This window comes from Apis cerana, linkage group LG1 (assembly GCF_029169275.1).
Source record: "Apis cerana isolate GH-2021 linkage group LG1, AcerK_1.0, whole genome shotgun sequence".
NCBI classification, from domain to species: Eukaryota; Metazoa; Arthropoda; class Insecta; order Hymenoptera; family Apidae; genus Apis; species Apis cerana.
The window spans coordinates 13,712,209-13,733,807 of NC_083852.1; the positions used below are offsets into that span (position 1 = coordinate 13,712,209).

General features: G+C 22.0%; 4 protein-coding genes across 11 annotated transcripts in view; 3 read left to right on the forward strand and 1 right to left on the reverse strand.

The window, feature by feature from the left end:
• LOC107994046 (dynein axonemal intermediate chain 7 homolog) overlaps positions 1 to 18,537 on the reverse strand; it is a 39,648-nt gene extending 21,111 nt beyond the window's left edge. For 6 of the 8 annotated variants that reach the window (XM_062074358.1, XM_062074334.1, XM_062074361.1 and 3 more), the window contains exons 1-8: positions 18,378 to 18,537; positions 16,096 to 16,261; positions 6,503 to 6,714; positions 6,159 to 6,324; positions 5,712 to 6,082; positions 5,458 to 5,644; positions 154 to 294; positions 12 to 86 (exon numbers count right to left, since the gene is read on the reverse strand). In XM_062074358.1, the coding sequence (XP_061930342.1) occupies positions 12 to 86; positions 154 to 294; positions 5,458 to 5,644; positions 5,712 to 5,824 (516 nt within the window). In that variant the 5' untranslated portion in view covers positions 5,825 to 6,082; positions 6,159 to 6,324; positions 6,503 to 6,714; positions 16,096 to 16,261; positions 18,378 to 18,537. Of the gene's footprint in view, positions 1 to 11; positions 87 to 153; positions 295 to 5,457; positions 5,645 to 5,711; positions 6,083 to 6,158; positions 6,325 to 6,502; positions 6,715 to 10,147; positions 10,550 to 16,095; positions 16,262 to 18,377 lie in introns of those variants that run through there. The other 2 variants (XM_062074345.1, XM_062074351.1) reach the window with 2 other exon arrangements.
• LOC107994047 (fatty acyl-CoA reductase 1-like) lies at positions 7,770 to 10,902 on the forward strand. The gene is made up of 10 exons (XM_017050791.3): positions 7,770 to 7,990; positions 8,084 to 8,308; positions 8,377 to 8,625; positions 8,698 to 8,843; positions 8,955 to 9,064; positions 9,151 to 9,343; positions 9,449 to 9,697; positions 9,778 to 9,957; positions 10,052 to 10,132; positions 10,582 to 10,902. The coding sequence occupies exons 1-10, from the start codon at positions 7,985 to 7,987 to the stop codon at positions 10,676 to 10,678; spliced, it is 1,536 nt and encodes a 511-aa protein (XP_016906280.2). The 5' UTR covers positions 7,770 to 7,984; the 3' UTR covers positions 10,679 to 10,902.
• Positions 11,129 to 15,564, forward strand: LOC107994055 (uncharacterized protein MAL13P1.304). Its single transcript, XM_017050812.3, is given in 10 exon segments — positions 11,129 to 11,383; positions 12,191 to 12,836; positions 12,907 to 13,191; positions 13,284 to 13,809; positions 13,812 to 13,974; positions 14,041 to 14,214; positions 14,324 to 14,564; positions 14,707 to 14,833; positions 14,908 to 15,089; positions 15,191 to 15,564. Coding segments are annotated over 9 exon segments (2,481 nt in total). The 5' UTR covers positions 11,129 to 11,383; positions 12,191 to 12,299; the 3' UTR covers positions 15,437 to 15,564.
• LOC108000160 (uncharacterized) lies at positions 16,515 to 17,739 on the forward strand. The gene is made up of 2 exons (XM_028667824.2): positions 16,515 to 16,658; positions 16,760 to 17,739. The coding sequence occupies exons 1-2, from the start codon at positions 16,515 to 16,517 to the stop codon at positions 17,621 to 17,623; spliced, it is 1,008 nt and encodes a 335-aa protein (XP_028523625.1). The 3' UTR covers positions 17,624 to 17,739.
• Positions 18,538 to 21,599: the final 3,062 nt, after the last annotated feature.

Sequence of the window (21,599 nt, forward strand, 5' to 3'; positions counted from 1 at the left end):
TCAAGAATTACCGTTTCACATTCAGTCACATATTCTTTCGTAATTAACGTGGAAAAGCGAATAATTTTATCAAGTTTATTCAATAACTGAAATGCCATATTATAATTAATCGTAATTATAAATTAAAAACTGAAACATATATATATTACTTACATGTATGATCACTCGACATTTTTCTTCTATGGTATCCATAGTTGCAAGTTCATCTTCCAATGACCAAAGAAACAAAAACGTATTCATGTCAGATAGCAATCCAGGATTCGGAAGACCATCACAAGTCATATATCGAACCCACTAAAATTCATTGACAGAAATAGATAAAAATAATGATAATTTTTAATAATTATCTAATAAAGGAAGATAAAATACAATATTATCCAAGCATCACTGAATTGAAATTTTAAGAAAATGAAAAGTTTAGCTTCGATTAATTTTTGATATAGTAATAAAAAATTTTTAATATCACATTGAATATTGCATATATTATAGATAGATGTAAATAATTATTTACTACTTATACAAATAATTACTATAATTATTTAAATATGCTATCCAAATTTTATTAACTTATTATAATTTTTAATTGTCAATCAAAATTAAAAATATAATATAGTGTATATAATGTAATAAAATATATATAACATAAGTTATATAATAGTATAAGTTATGACAAATAATTTAACAATTTCATTTAATTTTTAGATAAACTATTCGAATTATTCGAATATTTCTAAGAACAAATTCTTTTTTTTGAATTTCTTTTCATCATAGATATTGATCATCCAAATTAGATCATCCAAATAAATAAATCAATACATTATATATAGACTATTATATATTATTATTTAAATTACTTTCATTACATAGATTAATCTAAATTATTACTTCTATATTAATTATTCTATTATTATTCTATAATTACCCTCTCTTAATTGATCTATTAAATTTCTTAATTATTGTTATTTGAAAGTTCTTTTCCAGTTTTATAATTTAAAAAATTAATGACAAATTAATTTACTGACAAATATTGATATTTCAAACAATTGTAAGCTTTTCAATAATTAAAATTAACCATTATTTTCCAAGCAATATATTTTTTCATTATTAAAATTAATGCATTACGATTTCTCTTGTTTTTGAGATATATCTTCAAATCAAGTTCTTGAATCTCTGTTTCTGAAATCCCAAAAATCCATCTATCTTTTTAACAATGTAGTCTCTTTAATATTTTTAATAATCAAATTTCATTTCATGAATTTTAATTATTTTTATTGTTAATTATTTTTTCTATGATTAGCAAATCATAGAAAATCTTTATAATAAAAATTTGCAATTGTTTTTCAGGAGACATTAAAGTCTAAACTCTTTATTTCATTTAGGACATTTCCAATTCTTTAAAAATAATAAAAAATAATCTTAAATCTTAAAAGGATTTCTTAATGTTAATTTATTAAAATTTTTAATCTTTCATGGAGATTATGATATTCAAATTATGTTATTTTATTTGTATCGTATGTATATTATTTGTATTATTTTAATGAATCGTATGGAATATTTAAAACATCATTATTGTTTGCTTATGCATATATTGCCGTTTTTTGTTATTAAAAACTTTCCATGAGTCTCATAAGATATTAGGGTGTCCCATAAATCTTTTTTTTGGTACGAAATGAATATTTGTTGTTTACGGTTGATTTATTGCATTATATGTGAACCGTTCTGCTCTATTATCTTCTTACATTTCTCAAAAGGTCTTATTATTTCCTTCCAAAATTTTTAAGGCTTATTTGCAAAATATTCGAGGTGCGTTTTTATTTCGCTTATGGATTGGAATCGTTTATCATGAAAAAAATTTTTTAATAACAGAAACAAATAATAGATCAGATAGATCTGGGTAATACAGAAGATGCAGTAGAATATCCTAATCATAAATTTTAACAGATTTTTTCTTACAGCCAATGCAATATGCGATTTTATATTCTCGTGATGAAAAACAACGCCTCGTCAATTCGCCAATTCTGGCCGTTTTTCTGCTATAGCAGCTTTCAATTCATTAAGTTGATTGCAATATTTTGCAGAATTGATGGATTCATTTTGAGGAAGGAGCTCATAATAAACTACATCTTTCCATTCCCATCAAATGAACAAAAGAAGTTTCATCGGATAAAGTCGCAACTTGAAAATTGCGAGTTGAAAATTTATTATCCTTAAATCAAGTATATTTTCGATACACATTTTGATACAAAATCCAAGTCTTGTCTCCAATGACAAGCACCTTTAAGAAAAGATCTCTTTCATGTCGCTCGAGAAACAAATCGCATGTAGAGATGCAATTCATAAGATTCATGTCTCCGTCAATAGCTATGGAATCCAAACTTTACATCGATTGACATATCCTGATCAGGTGATTATATAGCGTTCTAGAAATGTTACTGATATTCGTTATTTCACGCATGTTATATTTCAGATCTTTAGCGAACACGATCTTGATAAGTTCCGCATTCATCGCTGCTGGATGGCCGATACGGGCTTCATTTCAAGTCAAAATTACTAGTTCTAAATTTCTTAAACCAATTGCAGATAGTCGTAATAGTCGTAGTACTTTTCCTGTAAACGATACAAATCTCATCTGCAGTATCATTTATATTATCATCTTTTTTAAAGCAATGAAATATAACATACCGCAAATACTTCCTTTGGCTATTCATATTGAACGATATAAAAAAAAGTTTTAAGAGAGACTGTATCATCAACAAAATGTAGTTTAAAAAAACTCTGGGACAATTGAAACCATAAACGACTAATAAATAAACTTATATATTCATATAAAAATTGCCAATTAAAGTCATTCCTAGCGTGGTGCGAAAAAAATTTATGGAACACTCAATATTTGCTATCTTCGAGCATTTTGCTCAGATAAATTCAATTCTTCAAATATACTTCTTTTATGAGATTAACATTTTTAAAGTAAGTTTTTTTTACATTCTACATTTTTATATTTTCTTTAAAATGATCAATTGTTAAATTTTTATAAATTAATATTATAGGATGGAATAAATATGCACAAATTAATACATGCATAATATAATTCAGACTATTTGTTCTTCTTAAGTATCTTTCAAGATGAATAAAAGATAAATTAATCACATTATTCATACTACTTTTACAGAATATTAATATATTCATGGAACACCTTTGGAAAATCGATTTTAAAGGCCAAAGCAAACACAAAAGTTAACATAATATATATAAAAATATCAGCTTATTAAATTATAAAAAAAAACTTATTAAATTATAAGTTAAAGTTTGTGTTTTATAAAAAATTTGATGAAATTTAGAAAAAAAATAAAATTATTTTGTCTTCCTTATATCATATTCTGTTCTTATTTCATTTTATTTAACACATAGTAAATTTAATATTTAAATTTAATGATAACTTAATAAATAAGGCTTAAGTGACATTTATATAGCAAACTTTTATATTTATTTTGATTTAATTAACTTTAAAAGTGTTCTATGAATAAGATAATTTCGATCTAAATTTTCAAAAATAATCAGTATACTATAAATTTAATTAAAATATAAACAAAAATATATATTTGCAAATATAAATACATATAAATTATATTATTAAAAAAAAGAAAAAATACTCATTTTTGAAAAAAATATAATTGAATTCTATGTATACAGTCATTTTATCCAAAAAATAATGTTCACTTTAAGTTATGACTCAGATAGAAAATATATGTTAATAAACTTAATAAAAAAAATTATTTTCTTTTTAAAAGATATAAATATATTAATTATATATATTCAAAAATTTTGAATATTCTATGTAAAATAATTTTTCACAAGTTAAACATTGAATTCAGTAATTTTATTTTGATATATGATACTGTTCCTCACATTCCATTTATTTAGTATTATTTTTTTTTCCTAAAAATATGATTATTTTGTTGTGCTTGAAAGTCTGCAAAATTTTCATCAGAAAATTATCTTGTATATAAATTATTTTCTGTTTGGATCTGTTTACTTTTTTTGTTTAAAATTCTTCCAATTGCAGATTTCTTTTTCAATATTTCTTCTTTTATCAATATTTTCAGGAGAAGTTAAAATGATAACAATCTGTTTTCTATATTTTCTCATTTGCTAATTGTATGCATTGAAATATTGTGAATTTATTTTTTAATAATATGTCTATTATTTTTGCTGCAAAAGTTTTTATAAAGTTTTTTATTAAGTTTTGATTCCAATTTCTATAATTTAATATTCTATAATTCTATAATTCTATAATTCTATAATTTAATATTCTATAATTCTATAATTCTATAATTTAATATTTCTATAATTTAATTTTATAATTTAATATTTATAAAATGTTTTAATCTTTCTTCTGATCGTTGTTTCATTTTAAAAAGCGAAATCTAAAATTGCATTTGAATTAAATTAGATATATATATTTTTATAGTAATTTCATGTATATTGCGTAAAAAATCATTTAATCCAAAAATGAAAAAAATGATTATTCATTTATTTTTTTAATAATTATATGATAATATTTCATAATACAAACATAAATATAATCTCTGAACACACTATATTCCGAAAAAATTATTACTTTTTGGTAAAATATCGTAAATTTAAAAAATATGTAAAAAATTTTCGGAATATACAATTTTTAAATTATAAATAACTTGTTTGATTTTTCAATTAAAAATAAACAGAAATAACAATAAATATATTTTATACGTAATATACAATATATTATTAAAAATATTTGAAAGAATGTTTTATAACTTTCCGAAATCAAATAATTTCATGAATATCATAACAAGATAAAGATAATTATTTAATAATATTTAGATAAGCCTGTATTTAATGTAATAAGATAATAATCATATATTCAATATATGATACTGAAAATTTTTTATTAATATTTCGAAAACTAATAATTGATTAAAATTTTATAGGAAGTTCATTTTTTTTTCCTTACCTTAAATTCCTTAAATTTCGTATCGATTAGCATTTTTTCAGTATTACTACAATTAAGAGAACTTCTCATCGATTTCGATAATTTTGAAATATGTTGTAAAAATTTTTAACTAATTCATCCATTATTCATTTTAAGTTATTTATTCATTTATGTCGGCTACCATGATATGTTTATATAAAAAAATAAATATATACTTATGTTTACACTGCCGCCGATGTACTTGTATAAAATTCTACATAATAGTAGCAAATATTTTTTAAATTAAATTTTTTAAATTTTTTGTAAATATTTCGAAAGCTAAAAGCGATTATATATATAAAAAAAAATTGTTCAAAATTTTTCTCTTATAATTAATATTTATATAATTATAATATTTCAAAATCGATAGGCAATTCTCTTTTTATATAATTATCGAGTTCTTCGATCAAATAACAAAACTTTCCAATTAAATTATAAATACTAACATTTTCTTCTTCTTCTAACTTTATCATATTCTTCATGTATGCTCTCCAGTGCCGAGAAAGAATTGTATGCGTCTGTTCCAATTGTTTTTGACGATTCTTCGCTTCTTCCGCTTCGAATTCCTTCCTTTCTTTTTCATATTGTTGTTCCATACGGATATTATCTTGCAAATCCTTTATTATTTTATCTCTGCAAAAAGAAAGCGAAAAATCTATAAAGCAACTTCTAAGATAAAATAACGTTTTGTCTTTAGTACCTAATGTCTTCAATTCGAATGGGAACTTCAATACCAGGTTCAATCTTTTTTTCTGTAGGTAAAATTTTCCATGGCTTGTGTATATCAGGTTCATGTTCAGCTAACGCTGCCATCGCCTCTTTCTAAATCAATCAAAAATATTTTTTTCGCAATTCGAAAAAATTTTATTTCGAAAACGATCGCGGTGTTTGGATATCAATACATTTGCCAAACTGACTGATTGAAAAATACCGAACACAAATAAATCAGATTGACTGGCTTGAATCACATTACGTCGCTATGCCGTAGATATCGGCGTGATCAATCACGATCGTTGCCGATCTTGATACGTAGTACATCGAAATAACCTGCCATTCCCGCCATTTTTCCACCTGAAATATAAATAAAAAAAATTTTAATTAAATATGATGAATTGAAAGTTAAAATTATATATTTTTTCTTCTTTACCAATGATAAAACGCGACGTGGTGCATCGAAGGATTTCGCTCGTTCTTTTTCCACCTCTTCTATATCTTCTATATATTCCTCATAAGAGATTTCCGAGTTATTAAAAACAATATGTTCCTGATTTTTGGATTTTTGATCAATCATCGATTCTTTGTTACTCGATTCTCTGCAATATCAACAATTTTAATTATTTATATACATCAATTATTATTCCATTTCTATTTCACCCATCTCATGAATGCATAATTATATATATACACACACGCACACATATACACGCATATATATACTTTGTATATTATACAATGAGTCGATACGAAGGTTATTTATTAATCATTCTATACCTTTTTAAGATTTCTTCTTGATCCAAGTTGAAATGTAAAGAAGTCAATGGTGTTTGTATTCCATTTTGTCGGGGAATCGTTGACATCGATGTTTCCGAAAGAACATGATTTGATGAATTCATCGTATTTTGAAAAATTTTTCTTTACAAAAAGCGATCCCGATCGACAAAAAATTCGTAGCCATTACCAAAACAAATGATAGGAAACGGATACTACGGGTGTACGAAATAAATAAATGTAACACATTTATAGTAGAGTTATAATATTGAATATGATTGGATAGTAAAAAAAAGAAAGCACAATAAATGTAAAAAAAAATAAAATAAAATCAATATTCATAATTTTATGTAAAAATCTATGTACAACATATTCTATTTAATATTTATTATGTTATATATATCCGAATTTACCATAAATCTTTATGAATAATCAAATTATTCATGCATATATATATATATATATATATATATATATATATATATATGTATATATATAATGCTTAAATTTTATATATCTATTACATATTAAGTGCATATATGAATATATATAATAATCTGTGCAATAATATTTTTTCAATATTACTCTAAATTAAATTCAAATTATTATATTTTTCATAATAAATATGTTTATTCAAATGATACAAAAATATTTTATATTTAAAAAAAATTATATATAGTTATTTTGAACAATTATCTATTTAGTATAAAAATATTCATAGAATATTTTAATTTGTAAGAAAATTACAAATGTTTTTGCATCATTTGAATAAATATATTTAATTTTTTTATTCAATTATTTGTACTATTTTTTTAATTAGTTGCTACAATAACTATAGATAATAACTATAGATAATAACTATAGATAAGATGATACTACAAAAAATTGTAAATAAAGAAAAAAAATATAAATAAAAAAAAATGAAGCCAACAGTACAATTTAATTCCAAAAAAATGATGAAAATTAAAAAAATTAAGTAATCAGAAAGATAAATAAAAATAAGTTCATTTGTTTTTATTTAAAAAATAAAATTAATTGTAGAAAAATAGTTTAAAATAAGTAAAAATAGTTTTAAAATAAAACTAAAACAGTTTTATTTTACATAAGAAATCAATTTTTCAGATAGTTTTGAACTTGAATTCTAATGCAATTGCAATAAACAAGTTAATGTTTTAGTTTCTACATGAATAATAATTATAAAAAAAAGTCTACTTTAAAAAAGTAAAATAGTCATTCAAATATTAAATCCAGTAATGTATAAATCCGATTTAAAAACAATATAAATACATATTCAAGAATTTGCTCTTTGAACTGGTATGAATAAAAATAACATTATCAATAGATCAGTTTCTGTGTCATTTCCTGAGTTTTAATCTTTGAATCATTGGACAATCGCTTAGATTGCTAGACAGATAATGAAAAGAAGCAAAAAATTTTAGTGTTAAAAAAATTTAATCTAAAATTAAATAAGATTATTATCACATTATGTCTGTAAGTTATATTCAAATTGTAATTCTTAAGTGATTTTTTTGGGTGGAAAATGAGAGATATTTGTTTCGAGAATTCATGAGAATTTATTATTAGTTTCAGAATTTCACAACCGATACGAAATCGATGGAATGTGACTCAATAGCTACGTTTTATGCTGGCCGGAATATTTTCATAACCGGTGGTACTGGTTTTTTAGGAAAGGTATTAATCGAAAAATTATTAAGATCTTGTCCCGAAATTGGACATATATTTATTCTGATGCGGCCAAAAAAAGGACTATCTATCCACGATAGATTGAAGAAAATGCTCGAATTACCGGTTTGTAAAAAAATATTTAACAGTAATATATACGTGTTTTTCATAATTTATTTTTTCTTTGTTTCTAGCTATTTGATAGATTAAGAAAAGAAAATCATTCTAGTTTTGAAAAATTAATTCCGATTCTTGGTGATATAAATCTCGAGGATTTAGGTTTATCAAAAATCGAAAGACAAACAATAATCGAACAAGTTTCAATAATTTTTCATATAGCTGCAAATGTTAGATTCGAGGGAAATCTAAAGAAAGATATATTTTCGAATGTTCGTTCAACAAGGGATATCTGTATTCTTGCAAAAAGCATGAAAAACTTAGTGGCAAGTAAAATTATTCTTTTTCTTGGATATTTTGTATTCGATATTTATTTTGAAAAATGCATTTTTGTGTAGGCTTTAGTGCACATTAGTACTGCATACGCACATGTTGATAAACCAGTGATCGACGAAATTCTATATCCTTCCTTAATCGATTGGAGAAATATTATAAAAATGGTAGAAACATTGGACGAACAAATTATACAAATATTTACTTCTAAGTAAGTCTTCTATTATGACTTACTATCTTTCCTATGACTATGACTTTCCTATCTTTTCCAATTCCCTCAGTATAATATTGAAGTTTAATGAATAGATTGTTTCATTTATAGATATTTGGGTTCAATGCCAAATACATATACATTTTCCAAGCTAATGGCGGAACAAGTAATAAATGATTATTCGAAAGATTTACCTAGTGTAATTATTCGACCGTCTATAGGTATATGTAATAAAATTGAACATAATAAGATGCGATATGAAAAAAAGCTGATAAAAGAAACTTAATAATAAAAAAAATTGTTATAGTGACATCAACAATCAATGATCCTATACCTGGCTGGCTAGATAACTTCAATGGACCTGTGGCAATGATGATTGGTGGTGCAAAAGGAATATTGCGAATAATTCATTTAAAACCGAACATATGCGGAGATTTTCTTCCTGTTGATTTATGTATTAAGATTATGATCACAACGGCATGGAAACGAGGATTAAACACGTATAAGAATTACATCATAATTTGAATTATTCAATTAATTAATCAATTATTTAAATTAATCAATTAAATATCAAATTAAATTCAATTTTTTGAAAATATTTATAGAATTACCAAGGATCCAACTACTTACGTTTACAATGCCACCTCTAATCAAATTCATCGCATTTCTAATAAAGAAATGATTAAATTGGGATTGAAATTAAATGAAGAAATACCATTTGAGGGAATTATTTGGTATCCCCAGACTTTTATAACATCGAACCGTTTTCTTTATTTTATATTGACATTGTTGATTCATGTGCTACCAGCCTTAATTATAGATAAAGTTCTTAAAATGACGGGTCGTCAACCGATGTAAATATACTGTTATATATTATTTTTATTTTTTACAACTTTTACTTCAATATTTCAGAAATTTTTTTTTATTTAATTAGACTCATGAAACTTCATAAAATCATCTATTCTCATATAACCTATTTAAATTATTTCTTACATAATGAATGGGTTTTTTATAATTTCAAAATGTTGAAAATTTTTGATGAGCAAGTTCCATTGGCAGAACGAGAAATCTTTAGCTATGATTATCACACTTTCAATATAAATACATATTTTAAGTAAGTAAGCGAAATATGAGATAAACGATTAAAAAACACTAAACAAATTTTCTTTAATAATCCTTTTCTAATTTATTTATTTTTTTTTTATTAGAAATTCTTTGATTGGAGCGAAATGTTATCTTTTAAAGGAGGATCTGAATCGATTAAAAGAAGTAAAACAACATTATAATAGGTAAACTGAACTCACTTTGAAAAAATAACTTATTCATTTCATGAGCAACACCGTGTTATCGTATCGTTCTTTAACTGCGCATTTCATTCTCTGTCTCGAATATATTCCATTCCTGAAATTTGTTTGATCAATCATGTTTCCATTGCCGTATGTTACTATTTGCTAGTAATCGAATCAATATTTAACGAGAATTAAAAAAAATAACTTAATAATCAAAATGGTACAATGACCGATAATTCTTGACTGTAAAAAAAGAAAAAAATGAAATGAGAATCGAAAAATACGAAATCTAGTTTAGATAATTATATATTATTGTCTTATATCATTATTTTAATATCTTTTATTTATTTTCATTTTTATGTAAGACTAATATTAGTATTTTTTCGATTTAATTTTAAATCGATTTGTCACAGAACATTAAAAATAATAGTTTATATAATAATTTTTAGGATGCAATGGATCAATAGAATTTTCAACATTTGGTTAATTATCATATTAATATGGATACTTGGAAAAATCGGAATATTTTCATATTTTTCAAATTGAAACGCTTCCTAACAAGCTTATAATGATTTGTTTATAACCTGAAATTATTATTTAATGACGTATAATTGGTAATTGGTAACAAAGAAAATATTAATAAAAAAAAAATAAGGCAATAGTCAATTATGAAAAAAAGAGTTTATTCATTATTATTATAATATATATATATATAATATATAATATAATGTAATATATTACTATAATAATAATAATAATATATTATAATATTTTAATATTATTTTTCGAAATATAATTATATTATAACATTATTATAGAAATAAATTCATTATTATACAAATTAATACAAATAAAATAAATTTAAAATATTATTAATTAATCTCTTTCTCTTTTAATTTATCTATTTTTTTTTCTTTTTATCTTTTTCCTTCTTAATAATGCTTTTATCAACATACATACATATTCATATATAAATGAAATTGAAAGACGTCATCAGCATGCATATTTATTCATTGTACATTTAACAAAGGCATCGTCAGTCAACAGATCAGTTAATTAATTTAATGTGTATAAATATTGATTATTATTATAATGTGTAAAAATTATTGATTATAAATATTGATTTTAAAAGAAAAAGAATTAAAAAAAAGATTAAGAAAAAGAAAAAAATCCTATTGAGAATTAAAATTTGGAACAATTCGGACAAAAATAGACACATAAACTGCCATGAACTTATCTTTAAATAAATAGGTAAGACTATAATTTTCTTTCTAAAATCTTCTAAATCATTTCTAATGAAATAACATGATACTTTCAATATAATAAACCATTAATAATTAAAATTCGTTTGATTTTCATATTTGCGGCAACTTTTTTTATTAATTATTAACTTTTTTTTATTAAATATATTTTTCATCTAATAAATAACTTGTCGAATAACAATAAGCAATTTCCTTATTATAAACAAATTGTTATCACCATCTGTTGTCATTCTTATCTTTTCAAATGAAATATATTTGTGACAATTATTAAGACTGATGATTAGCTATAATAGATATAGCTAATAATAGATATAGATATAATAGATATATATTAGATATAATAGATCATCTATTCAAAATAATTCTAACGATCAAACAATCAATAATACATAAATAATTATATATTATATAATGCATTTAATTCATAGTTACCATTCGTTAATAATAAATTTGCAAATACGATATAATATATATTTATGAAATATGAAATAATTTAAGAATATTTTTTAATATTTCAATATTTTTATCAATTTATAATGACAAAAATTTTTATTTGCAATGATAACGCAATAAAAGAATTAATTAGTTTAATTTTTTAATTTTTAACTATATAACTGATTATCGAATATTTTTTTTATTATTTTTACTTTTATAGTTGTTATTTTTTAATTTTAACTGATGAACTTTTTCAAAATTTTTTTTCATTTTTAAGCAAAATAAAAAACATTCTATAAAATACCGAAATATTAAATACTATAAAAATAGCTATCTGCGTAACTATTGAATCTACTTATAGGTGCAATGCTTTTATTATAAAAAGCTATAAATTAAAATAAATATAAATATAAAATTCATTAAATATAACGAATATTAATGCAATATTCACATCTTGAAAACAAAATACCATGCCGCATTTAACTGATTTTCACTTATTAGATATGAGAAATATAATTAAGAAAGTTGAAAATCTTCATCTTAATAATAAAAATAATCAACATTTCCATGTAATAAATCATATTAAAATACACACATCAACTTATTCTGGTAATCAATATGATTACTATCGAATGAAACATACTTCAATTTGTCAAACATTAAACAACAATGAAAACTATGATCAAAATTATGATCAAGATTCTAATCAAAATAATTATTATGATTATAATTACGATCACGACAACCATAATCAAGATCAGAAATCAAAAGATCTCATTGAACGAGGACCGATCAAGTCGCAATTTTCTTCATTAAATCGCAATAAACCATATTGCAGAAATTTAGAACACTCACAATATTTAAAAGCAAACGAAATTTTTCTCAACGATTATGATAAAATCGATAAAGAAGATTATAAAGATACTTGGTTTAATCTGCTACAAGATTTTGAAACTAATAAAAATAGTAATCAAAATACATCGCAAGTATATAATTTAAAAAAGGATGTATGTATGATGACTATATTTTTTTTATGATCAAACATGAATAAAAAATTAATTTAAAAGTTTTTTTTAGTTTCCAACTCCTATAGAAAATGTTTCAAGCAATGATCTGGAAATTTCATTATTGGAAATGGTGAAGTGTGGGGCATTTCAAGAAGGTCAATATGTAACAGAGTCATGTTTTGTTCATTCACAGGAAATGATGATGAAAAATTATGATTCCTTATTAAATAATGATAATATAATTGTTTCCAATTCAAAAAGTGAATTGAATCATACTCATTTACCAACTTCAGCAGTTCATATGCATTCTCCTAAGTGGACACAACAAAATTTGAATTTAATCGATTCATCTCAGGTAAACAATAAATTTTTTTTTATATATTATGTTAGAAAATTCAGAATACTATATTAGAAAAATTTCATATAATTTGTGTTACAAATTCACAGATGATCGACACAACATGCACACCGGTGCAAATTTCTTTGAATTGCTCACCGTCTTCTTTAAATCAATCTTATAATAACACATCAAGTTCGAATTCGTATCGAATGGTATCCGGTTCTCAAATCGAGGAACAATTCGAACAAGATTTAACAAATGAAAGTTTATTAGATAACATTGACCAATTAATTGAAAAAACTGATGATTTAAATTTACCCAAAGTCGATGAAACATATACGCAAAATTCTTCAAAGAAAAAAAATACAATTATTTTTCAAAACAACAATTTTGATAAAACATACATTCATTCAAATTATAATAAATTTAATAATTTTACGACTATGAAAACTTTATCTTGGTCTAATATACCATATATGATACAAAATAATATTTCCGAAAAAAAAAAAACTCAAAAGATTCAAGCAATTAATCCAATTGAATCTGATTACACTATAAACATACCTATATTTTCAAATTGTTCAAAAGATGACCATAATAATATTATTAAATATTCAACGAAAACAAAAAAGAACGCAATTTTTCTTCTTCATACAATGATTCTTCATTAATCACATCTGTCATTCCAAATTTGAATTTGCATGATTTTGAAAGAGATAATCTAATAACGAATTTAAAAAACAATTTTCAAATATCAAAAACAATTTCATTCAAAAATCAATATTTTCAACAATTATGGTAAGTTTTGATTTTAATCATTGAAATTCATTGATTCTTATCCAAGATTTTATTATATGATTCTAGTCATTCCAAAGAAGATAAACAATTTCGATTATTGAGACTATTAAGATTACCATCTATAAAGGCGAGTGAAAAATTGAAAGAAAAATTGAATCCAGATGAAGTGGAGAAGGCTATGATTAATTTGCTTAAAAAATCAGTAAAAACACTTATTAAACAAGACGAAGATGGATATACGTAAAAAATCTACAATTTGATTCACTAATTTTTGATTTACAATTTTATTTTATTTATTTTTGATTTTCAATTTAATTAACTTTTTAATTGTTTGTTTTCTTTCTAATAGAAAATTGATGTGTTTGCTCAGCCACCCGAACGAACTTCTTGAAAATCTAGCCTATTTGGTACCACTTGTAGAACGTTTGAGTATAATCGATGGAGCTTTAACGATTATGAATAATCGCGGTGAGGATGCGCTTTACTTAGCTGCATTAAATTGTCCACAATTTTCTTTTGTTGTTGGATATTTAGCTGCAACAATGTTAGAAAAAGGAATCGATATCAGTCAACAATTGTATCATACTCGGGTATGATTTTGCGTTCTTTTTTCTTTTTTTTTTTTCTCTTCTCTTCTCTTTCTGTTTTTCTTTTCTATTCTTTTCTATAGTTCTATACCATATTAATTTCTTAAATAAATATCGTTTTTTAAAAATTTTATTATTTTTATAGGGTAATACTTTGATACATTCAATCACGGCACGGGGAGATTTTTACAAAGAAGTATTAAGTGAGTTATTGACTTTAAAAACAATTCAAGGAAATATGGTATTTGATTTATCAAAATGTAACTATGATGGTTCGTTTAAACTCAAATGAAATATAAAAAGATAAATTAATTATAATTTTCTCATGTTTATTATTTCTTTATAGGTAAAACAGCTCTTCACATTGCGATTGAATCGCATAAGCCATTTACAAAAGGAATCACATCATTAGAAACAGTAAAATTGCTTTTAAAATATGGAGCAAATCCCACAATTAAAGAAACGAAATATGGCAATAATGCTTTGCATATGGCAGTTTTTTCAGACTGTGATTCTATTCTCATTAAGGTATTTTATTGTTTTATTTGTTGACAAATATTTAATTTAATTTTATAGACTTCTAACTTCCAACATTTTCTAATTTATTTTTTTATATATGCATACAATAGCTATTATTGGAAACTCATGCTTCCGATTTGGTAAACGCAGTTAATTATAATTATGACACAGCATTACATTTAGCTATAGCTATATCATCTAATATTTTTTCGGAAAAACAAAAAAAAGTCTGTTGGTTGTTGTTTAATGCTGGAAGTGATCCTAATTTGCCGAATCATCAAGGAAAAACACCGCTAGCATTTGCTTGTTTAGATGGAAAAGAATCTATAAGACAGATTCTTTATAAAACATCATAAGGATTTGAAAGGATAAGCAATTGAAAGGATAATATTATAATATTTCAATCATTTTCAATATCATTATTATATTTTTCGTTTATTATGTATATACAATCTGCAAAAATAAGACTTCTCATTTAAGTTTAGTTGTTCACGTATTTTCTTGAAATATTTGGTTAGTTGATTCCAATAGATCATTCTTTAGTCGTCTATCGATTGCGCATAAAAAATTCAAAAAAAAATATAAAAATATAAAAAAAAATTAAAAAAAATATAAATACGATTGAAAAAATATATATATAATTACGATTGAAAAAATATCATAATACTTATGTAAATATTGCTTTTTCTTATCAAGATTTTATTAAAATTTAAATATCAATCATATAAATTTATTTTAAATGATAAAAAAAATATATAAAATATATTAAAATTTGACGAAATATCTGACAAATTCGTTGCAATACATTTTTTCAATATAAAATTGAACAACTATTATGAATGCATAAAAAATATATAAAAAATTTGATTTTTCTTATATATATATATATATATATATATAATATATATTTATATATTTATAATCGACTCATATCTAAAATGAACAGATTCATTTCATAGTTGAGTTAATATATGTTATCCTATTGAAAGTTTAGTATATGGACTGCGTTACTTACGAATTATTTACATGTCAGTCAATATGAAAGCGGCATGAAACAAGTGTCCATCTTAATCCTGACGATTAACGACTGATCAGTGTGTTTATTCGCTGTTCGACTTCAGTGCTAATATCATGTTACATTTTTTCTTACATAGTTTCTACCATTTATTATTTTTGGTATGCTGTAAAAATTGTGAAAATTAAAAGATAATTCTATTCCAGTGATTAATTTAGTGAAATAAAAAAAAAAGAAAAAAAAATAAGAAAAAGCAAACTAATTAAAATATTATTTGAAATTTTTCAACTTTTAAACAACAAGCGAAGAATTCGATTGCTGAATATTGTAAAACAGTTTTTTTGAAATATTATATAATATAATCAAAAATTAAGTAAAATCTACTATAGAAACGAAATTTTCAAATATTTATTTTTGATATGAAATTGAAAAGAAATGAGATGAAAATGATATTAATAATAATGAATTGTATATTATTATTACTAACAACTGCATTTAACATTAGTAAACAATGTAAAATTTATGAAATGACAACAGTAAATTGTCATTGCATCGGAAATGAGGTAAACTTATACAATACAATTCGTTATTACGATCAAATGAAATTTAAATTGAGAAATTTCATATTTATGAAAGAATTTGCTGTAAAGATTTTCTTTTACAGGAATTTTTCTTACCGGAAGGATATAATTATGAAAATGTGACAAGTATACGAATTACATCTTGCACCATTGTGAACCTTCATTTTTCTAGTTTAACAGAAGCGAACAAAATAACAGAAATAATTGTGCAAAATATTAGTGAACGTTTGATCTTCGAATTATTTTTAACATCGAAAAAAATAAAAAAATTAAAATTATCAAAAATTCAACGAATACCATTAATTACTCATGACACATTCGTTAGATTGAACAGCATCGAAACGCTTCGTATTGAGGACACACGAATTGATAATTTTGAAGAACAATTTACTGATATAGCAATAACCAACTTTTCTATGATCAATGTTACAATTGAACGTATTCATGAATTAAATTTTTTAGAACGAGGTGAAAATCTATATATTAAAAATAGTGAATTTCAAAATGTTACTGGTTCATTAAATTTCGCATATTTTTCAACGGTAAATATTCTTCATTCCAAGTTTCAGTTACAAAAACCTGGTTATGTATTGATCGAGGGGAATATCGTTTGTATTGAAAACTGTATTTTTTCAAATTCGAGTGCAAATATAGTTGCGACAGATAGCATTAAAATAAACAGTATTTGTGCAGATGGAAAAAGCTCTATGAGACTCTTATCAAGTAATATTAAAAGCATGAATAATCGATTGCCTACTGAAATCATTTATACAAAAAATAAGGATAAATTAGAACATTTTTTTTACCGAAATAATACGGTATGTATCGCTGGAAATTGTAAATGTCCAAAAAGTAATGGTCAAACTATGCACTTGATAAACTTATTTCTCGCATTTACTTTTCGATATTTATTACCAACTATTATTCTGGAATCAATGTTCTCTTAGTTTCATATAAAGTATTTTTTTTTAAGTAAATATAAATCATTAAATTTTATAAATTAATGAATTATTATTCCACAAAATATGCTTTTTGTAAATAAAAAATAATTTATAATAAATAATTTTATAGTATTTTTTATTCTATCTTTCTCAAACTTATATATTAATCTCTTAATTACATAAAACTTATATTTATTTCATATTACCATTTATCTTTAATATATATCTTAATTTTGATTTCAATTATTTAAAAAGAAATATATATATATATATATATAAATTTACTAATCTTGTATTACATATTATATTTAAGTAATATATTAGTAATTTATAAAGTAAGTACAATACAATTTAATATTGCAAAATATGAGCAAAAAGAAAAATTTATCTTTCTATTTATTTAAAATTATTTTTGATAAACTACAAACATTAAGAAAAGAAATATGCAATGATAATAAATATTTAATAAAGAATGTCATTTAAGTTGCAAATATTATTGCAAAACTATACAAAATCAAGAAATAATCTTGTAATTTATAAAATAAAAATATAGGTTATATAGAATTAACAAATCTCTTTACAAATACATATATATAAATTGAAAATTGAAATTATTTATGAAAGTTGTTGTTTTTTCTATATCTATATTATGAAAAAAACATTTACATAAAATATATTTTATATTTTAATCAATTTAATCATTTGCATTAAATTATAATCCATCTAAAATCATTATCACTGAATGTAAATATATACTTACTTAATATACAACATGATTTAATTATTGGATAATAAATTACAAATATTGTTGCTCATATCATATCACAAAAATTTATTTTTATAAAAATGGAGTTCATAATACAAATTTGTCTGTACTTGTTAAGTCATTGCAACTTATATTAGAAGTAAATAAAACTACATAATCAAAATCTAGGGAAATCAAGATCAAGACATATAATTTAGTGACAATAAAAATCATGAATCATGATTTTTCATTGATGATATTGTATATATCGAAAGATATTTGATAGCTATAATTTAATTAGTTTAATTTAATTTTATTTTTTTCTTTGATATAGGGATATAACATCTATCAGAAGATGGCATTGCTGTAGTTATAAAAAAAGTGCAGTTAACTTTAAATTTAGGGAAGTGTCATTTTATGGATATTACGGTATGAGAATTTATGTAAATCTTGCAGAAAAAAGTGTTTTTTAGGTGAATTTTATTAAATATATACAATTGCCGAGCACAATAAAATATATATAGTATAATAGTTGCATAAAGAAATTATAAAATATATTTTTTCATTAATATATAATTATTTTTCCATTATAAGCTGCTAAAAGATTGTAGATTTTCTCACGATTAAAAAAAAAATTTTTTTTGTAAAATTCACATTGTTAATGATTTTACTATACATGTTACATTTTTATGTCATGATATTTACTATAATATCTATATATATTACCATTCGTTTTTTTTAATTTTAATATTTTTTTTTATTTTTTATTATTTTTCAATTTACATATTTTTTTTCTTACATTTTTATATAAAGTTATAAATTATATAATATATAACAAAAGTTATAAAGTAAAAAAGTTATAAATAATAAATAAGAATATGTAAAACACTAATAAAATAAAAATTTCTATTATATCTTATGTTTTTTGTATATTATATATTGTTTTTTATATATTATTTTTAATTGCATTTAATTTTAATTTTTTATCTATAAATATATAACATGAATATATAAAAATATGATTTTTTTATTTTTTCTATTTGCTTTCTCAGATATTTTTATAGTATAATGTATATGTATATTTTATTATTTTAAAATATATTTGATGATTTAATTTTTCCAAGTTTTTATGATTTACTTTGCTAAAATATTTTTTTTTCTATTAATCTATTAAGCTAACATTTTTATTATTTTATTTTAGATATTATTTTTAATATTAGCTATTTTTTTTAATTTTATTCTATTATCACATTTTTGTTTTCTGTTGTTTGCTTATTACATATATAAATTATATAATATTATGAAAATACAATAAATATAATAAAGTCCTTTTCTAACATTGTCTTGAGGTTAAATAAGAATATTTTGAAGTTTATTTTTATATTTTCTTGGATTGTTAATAAATCAAAAATCATATTTTTAATTTATTTACTTTATTTAGTTTTTCTTTTCTTAGTTCTTTCAATCTCCTAAATTTTGTGTGCAGAAATTTGTGCAATTTTTATTTCTTTGTTAATTTCTATGCTTCTTTTTCTCTTTTTTTGTATTGTTTTTTGTAAATTTTTCTATTTCTTTGATTGTTTCTTTGGTTAGTTCTTTTAAATCATAAATTAATATCCTTATTTAATAAATTAATAAATTAATTTTCTTTTTTAGAGAAAGGGATTTTTTTCTATTAATTTATAAATAATGATTTTTATTATGCTTTTAGATAAAATTCTGATAATATTAAAAATATTACTTATTTATTTTTTTTTTTTTGCTTATTTATTGTTATTGTTTAATTTATTATACATAATATAATACATATTTTCATTGTGAATATTAACATCTTTTCATATGTTGGTTTCTATGTTTGTCCATTGGTTTATTTTTTATTATTCCTGTATACAAACTAGAATTATATATATATTTATTATTATATATTTGTATCTTTGAGATCCATTCTCTGATTATTAATTGTACCATTTATTAATATTTGTCTTATCTTCTTAGTTATTATTTGTAATATTCATATTTTTATTCGTATTTCATTTATTCTAATTAAGTGTCTTAGTTTTTTATTCTTGATGTTTCTATTTTTTTTTATTATGTATTTTTCTCATTTTTTTGTTTTTATCCAGACATTAATATATATTATATATTAATTTCTTTTTTTCTATCTTTTTTATTCCATTTATTACAATCTTGCATAATCTTTGCTAAGTTATTCTTTATTTCATTACATGTTTTCTGCATTTTTTTGATTGATTAATTTAATTCTTGTAATTATCTATTATTTCTGCTTCTGTACATTATATATGTTAATATGATAATGTTACAGTTTCTTTTGATTCCTGCATTTTATTTTCTTTCTATAATTATTTTGTTTTTTCTTAAAGTATTTAGATAAAATAATATTTCATATTTTATTATTGATCTGATTGATATTTATTATTGATTTTTGAATGTGAATCTTTTTTTATTGTTATATATCTTATATTTTTATTGTTATATATCTTAATATAATTGTTCTTTTATCTGTTTTCTTTATTATTTCATCTACATGGTTATTTATTTTATTTTTCTTAAAATTTTACTTAGTTATTTTTTTATATTGTGTTTCTATTTATTTACATCTTATATCTTGTACCTCTTTTTGGTTAGATTTTAACTTTTTTCTAGAATCTATTTTACTATTATTATATATCTTTTCAATTTTTAAATCAATCTATCTTTCTATCTTTTCTAAGTTTAGATTAATTATTAGATTAATTAGATTAATTATTAGCTGTTATTGTTTCTTTAATTATTAAGATTGATATTGCTTGTTTATATTACAATATCATCAGTATATGTTGTAAATTCATATTGCATGTTCTTGCTTAATTTAAATTTATGTCTTTAGTAATACTTATTACATACAAATTGTAAAATTGTTATTAAAGATTGATTTCATGGATCTTTTATGCTTTTTTTGATAAATTGTAGTATCTTAATGCATATATTTTTATATATTCTGTTATTTCTTTTTCATATTGTCATGATTTCTTGACAAATTTACTATGATTTATTACAGGCATTTTTAATACCAATGAATGCTGTTAAGATATTTTAGTATTTGTTATTAATATTTCTATATTATTTTCTATATTATTTAATATTATATTTAATATATATTTAATTATAATATATATTTCTATATTATTTAATATTACATATTATTATCTCTTTTTTTTCTGATTCTGTTTTGGTTTT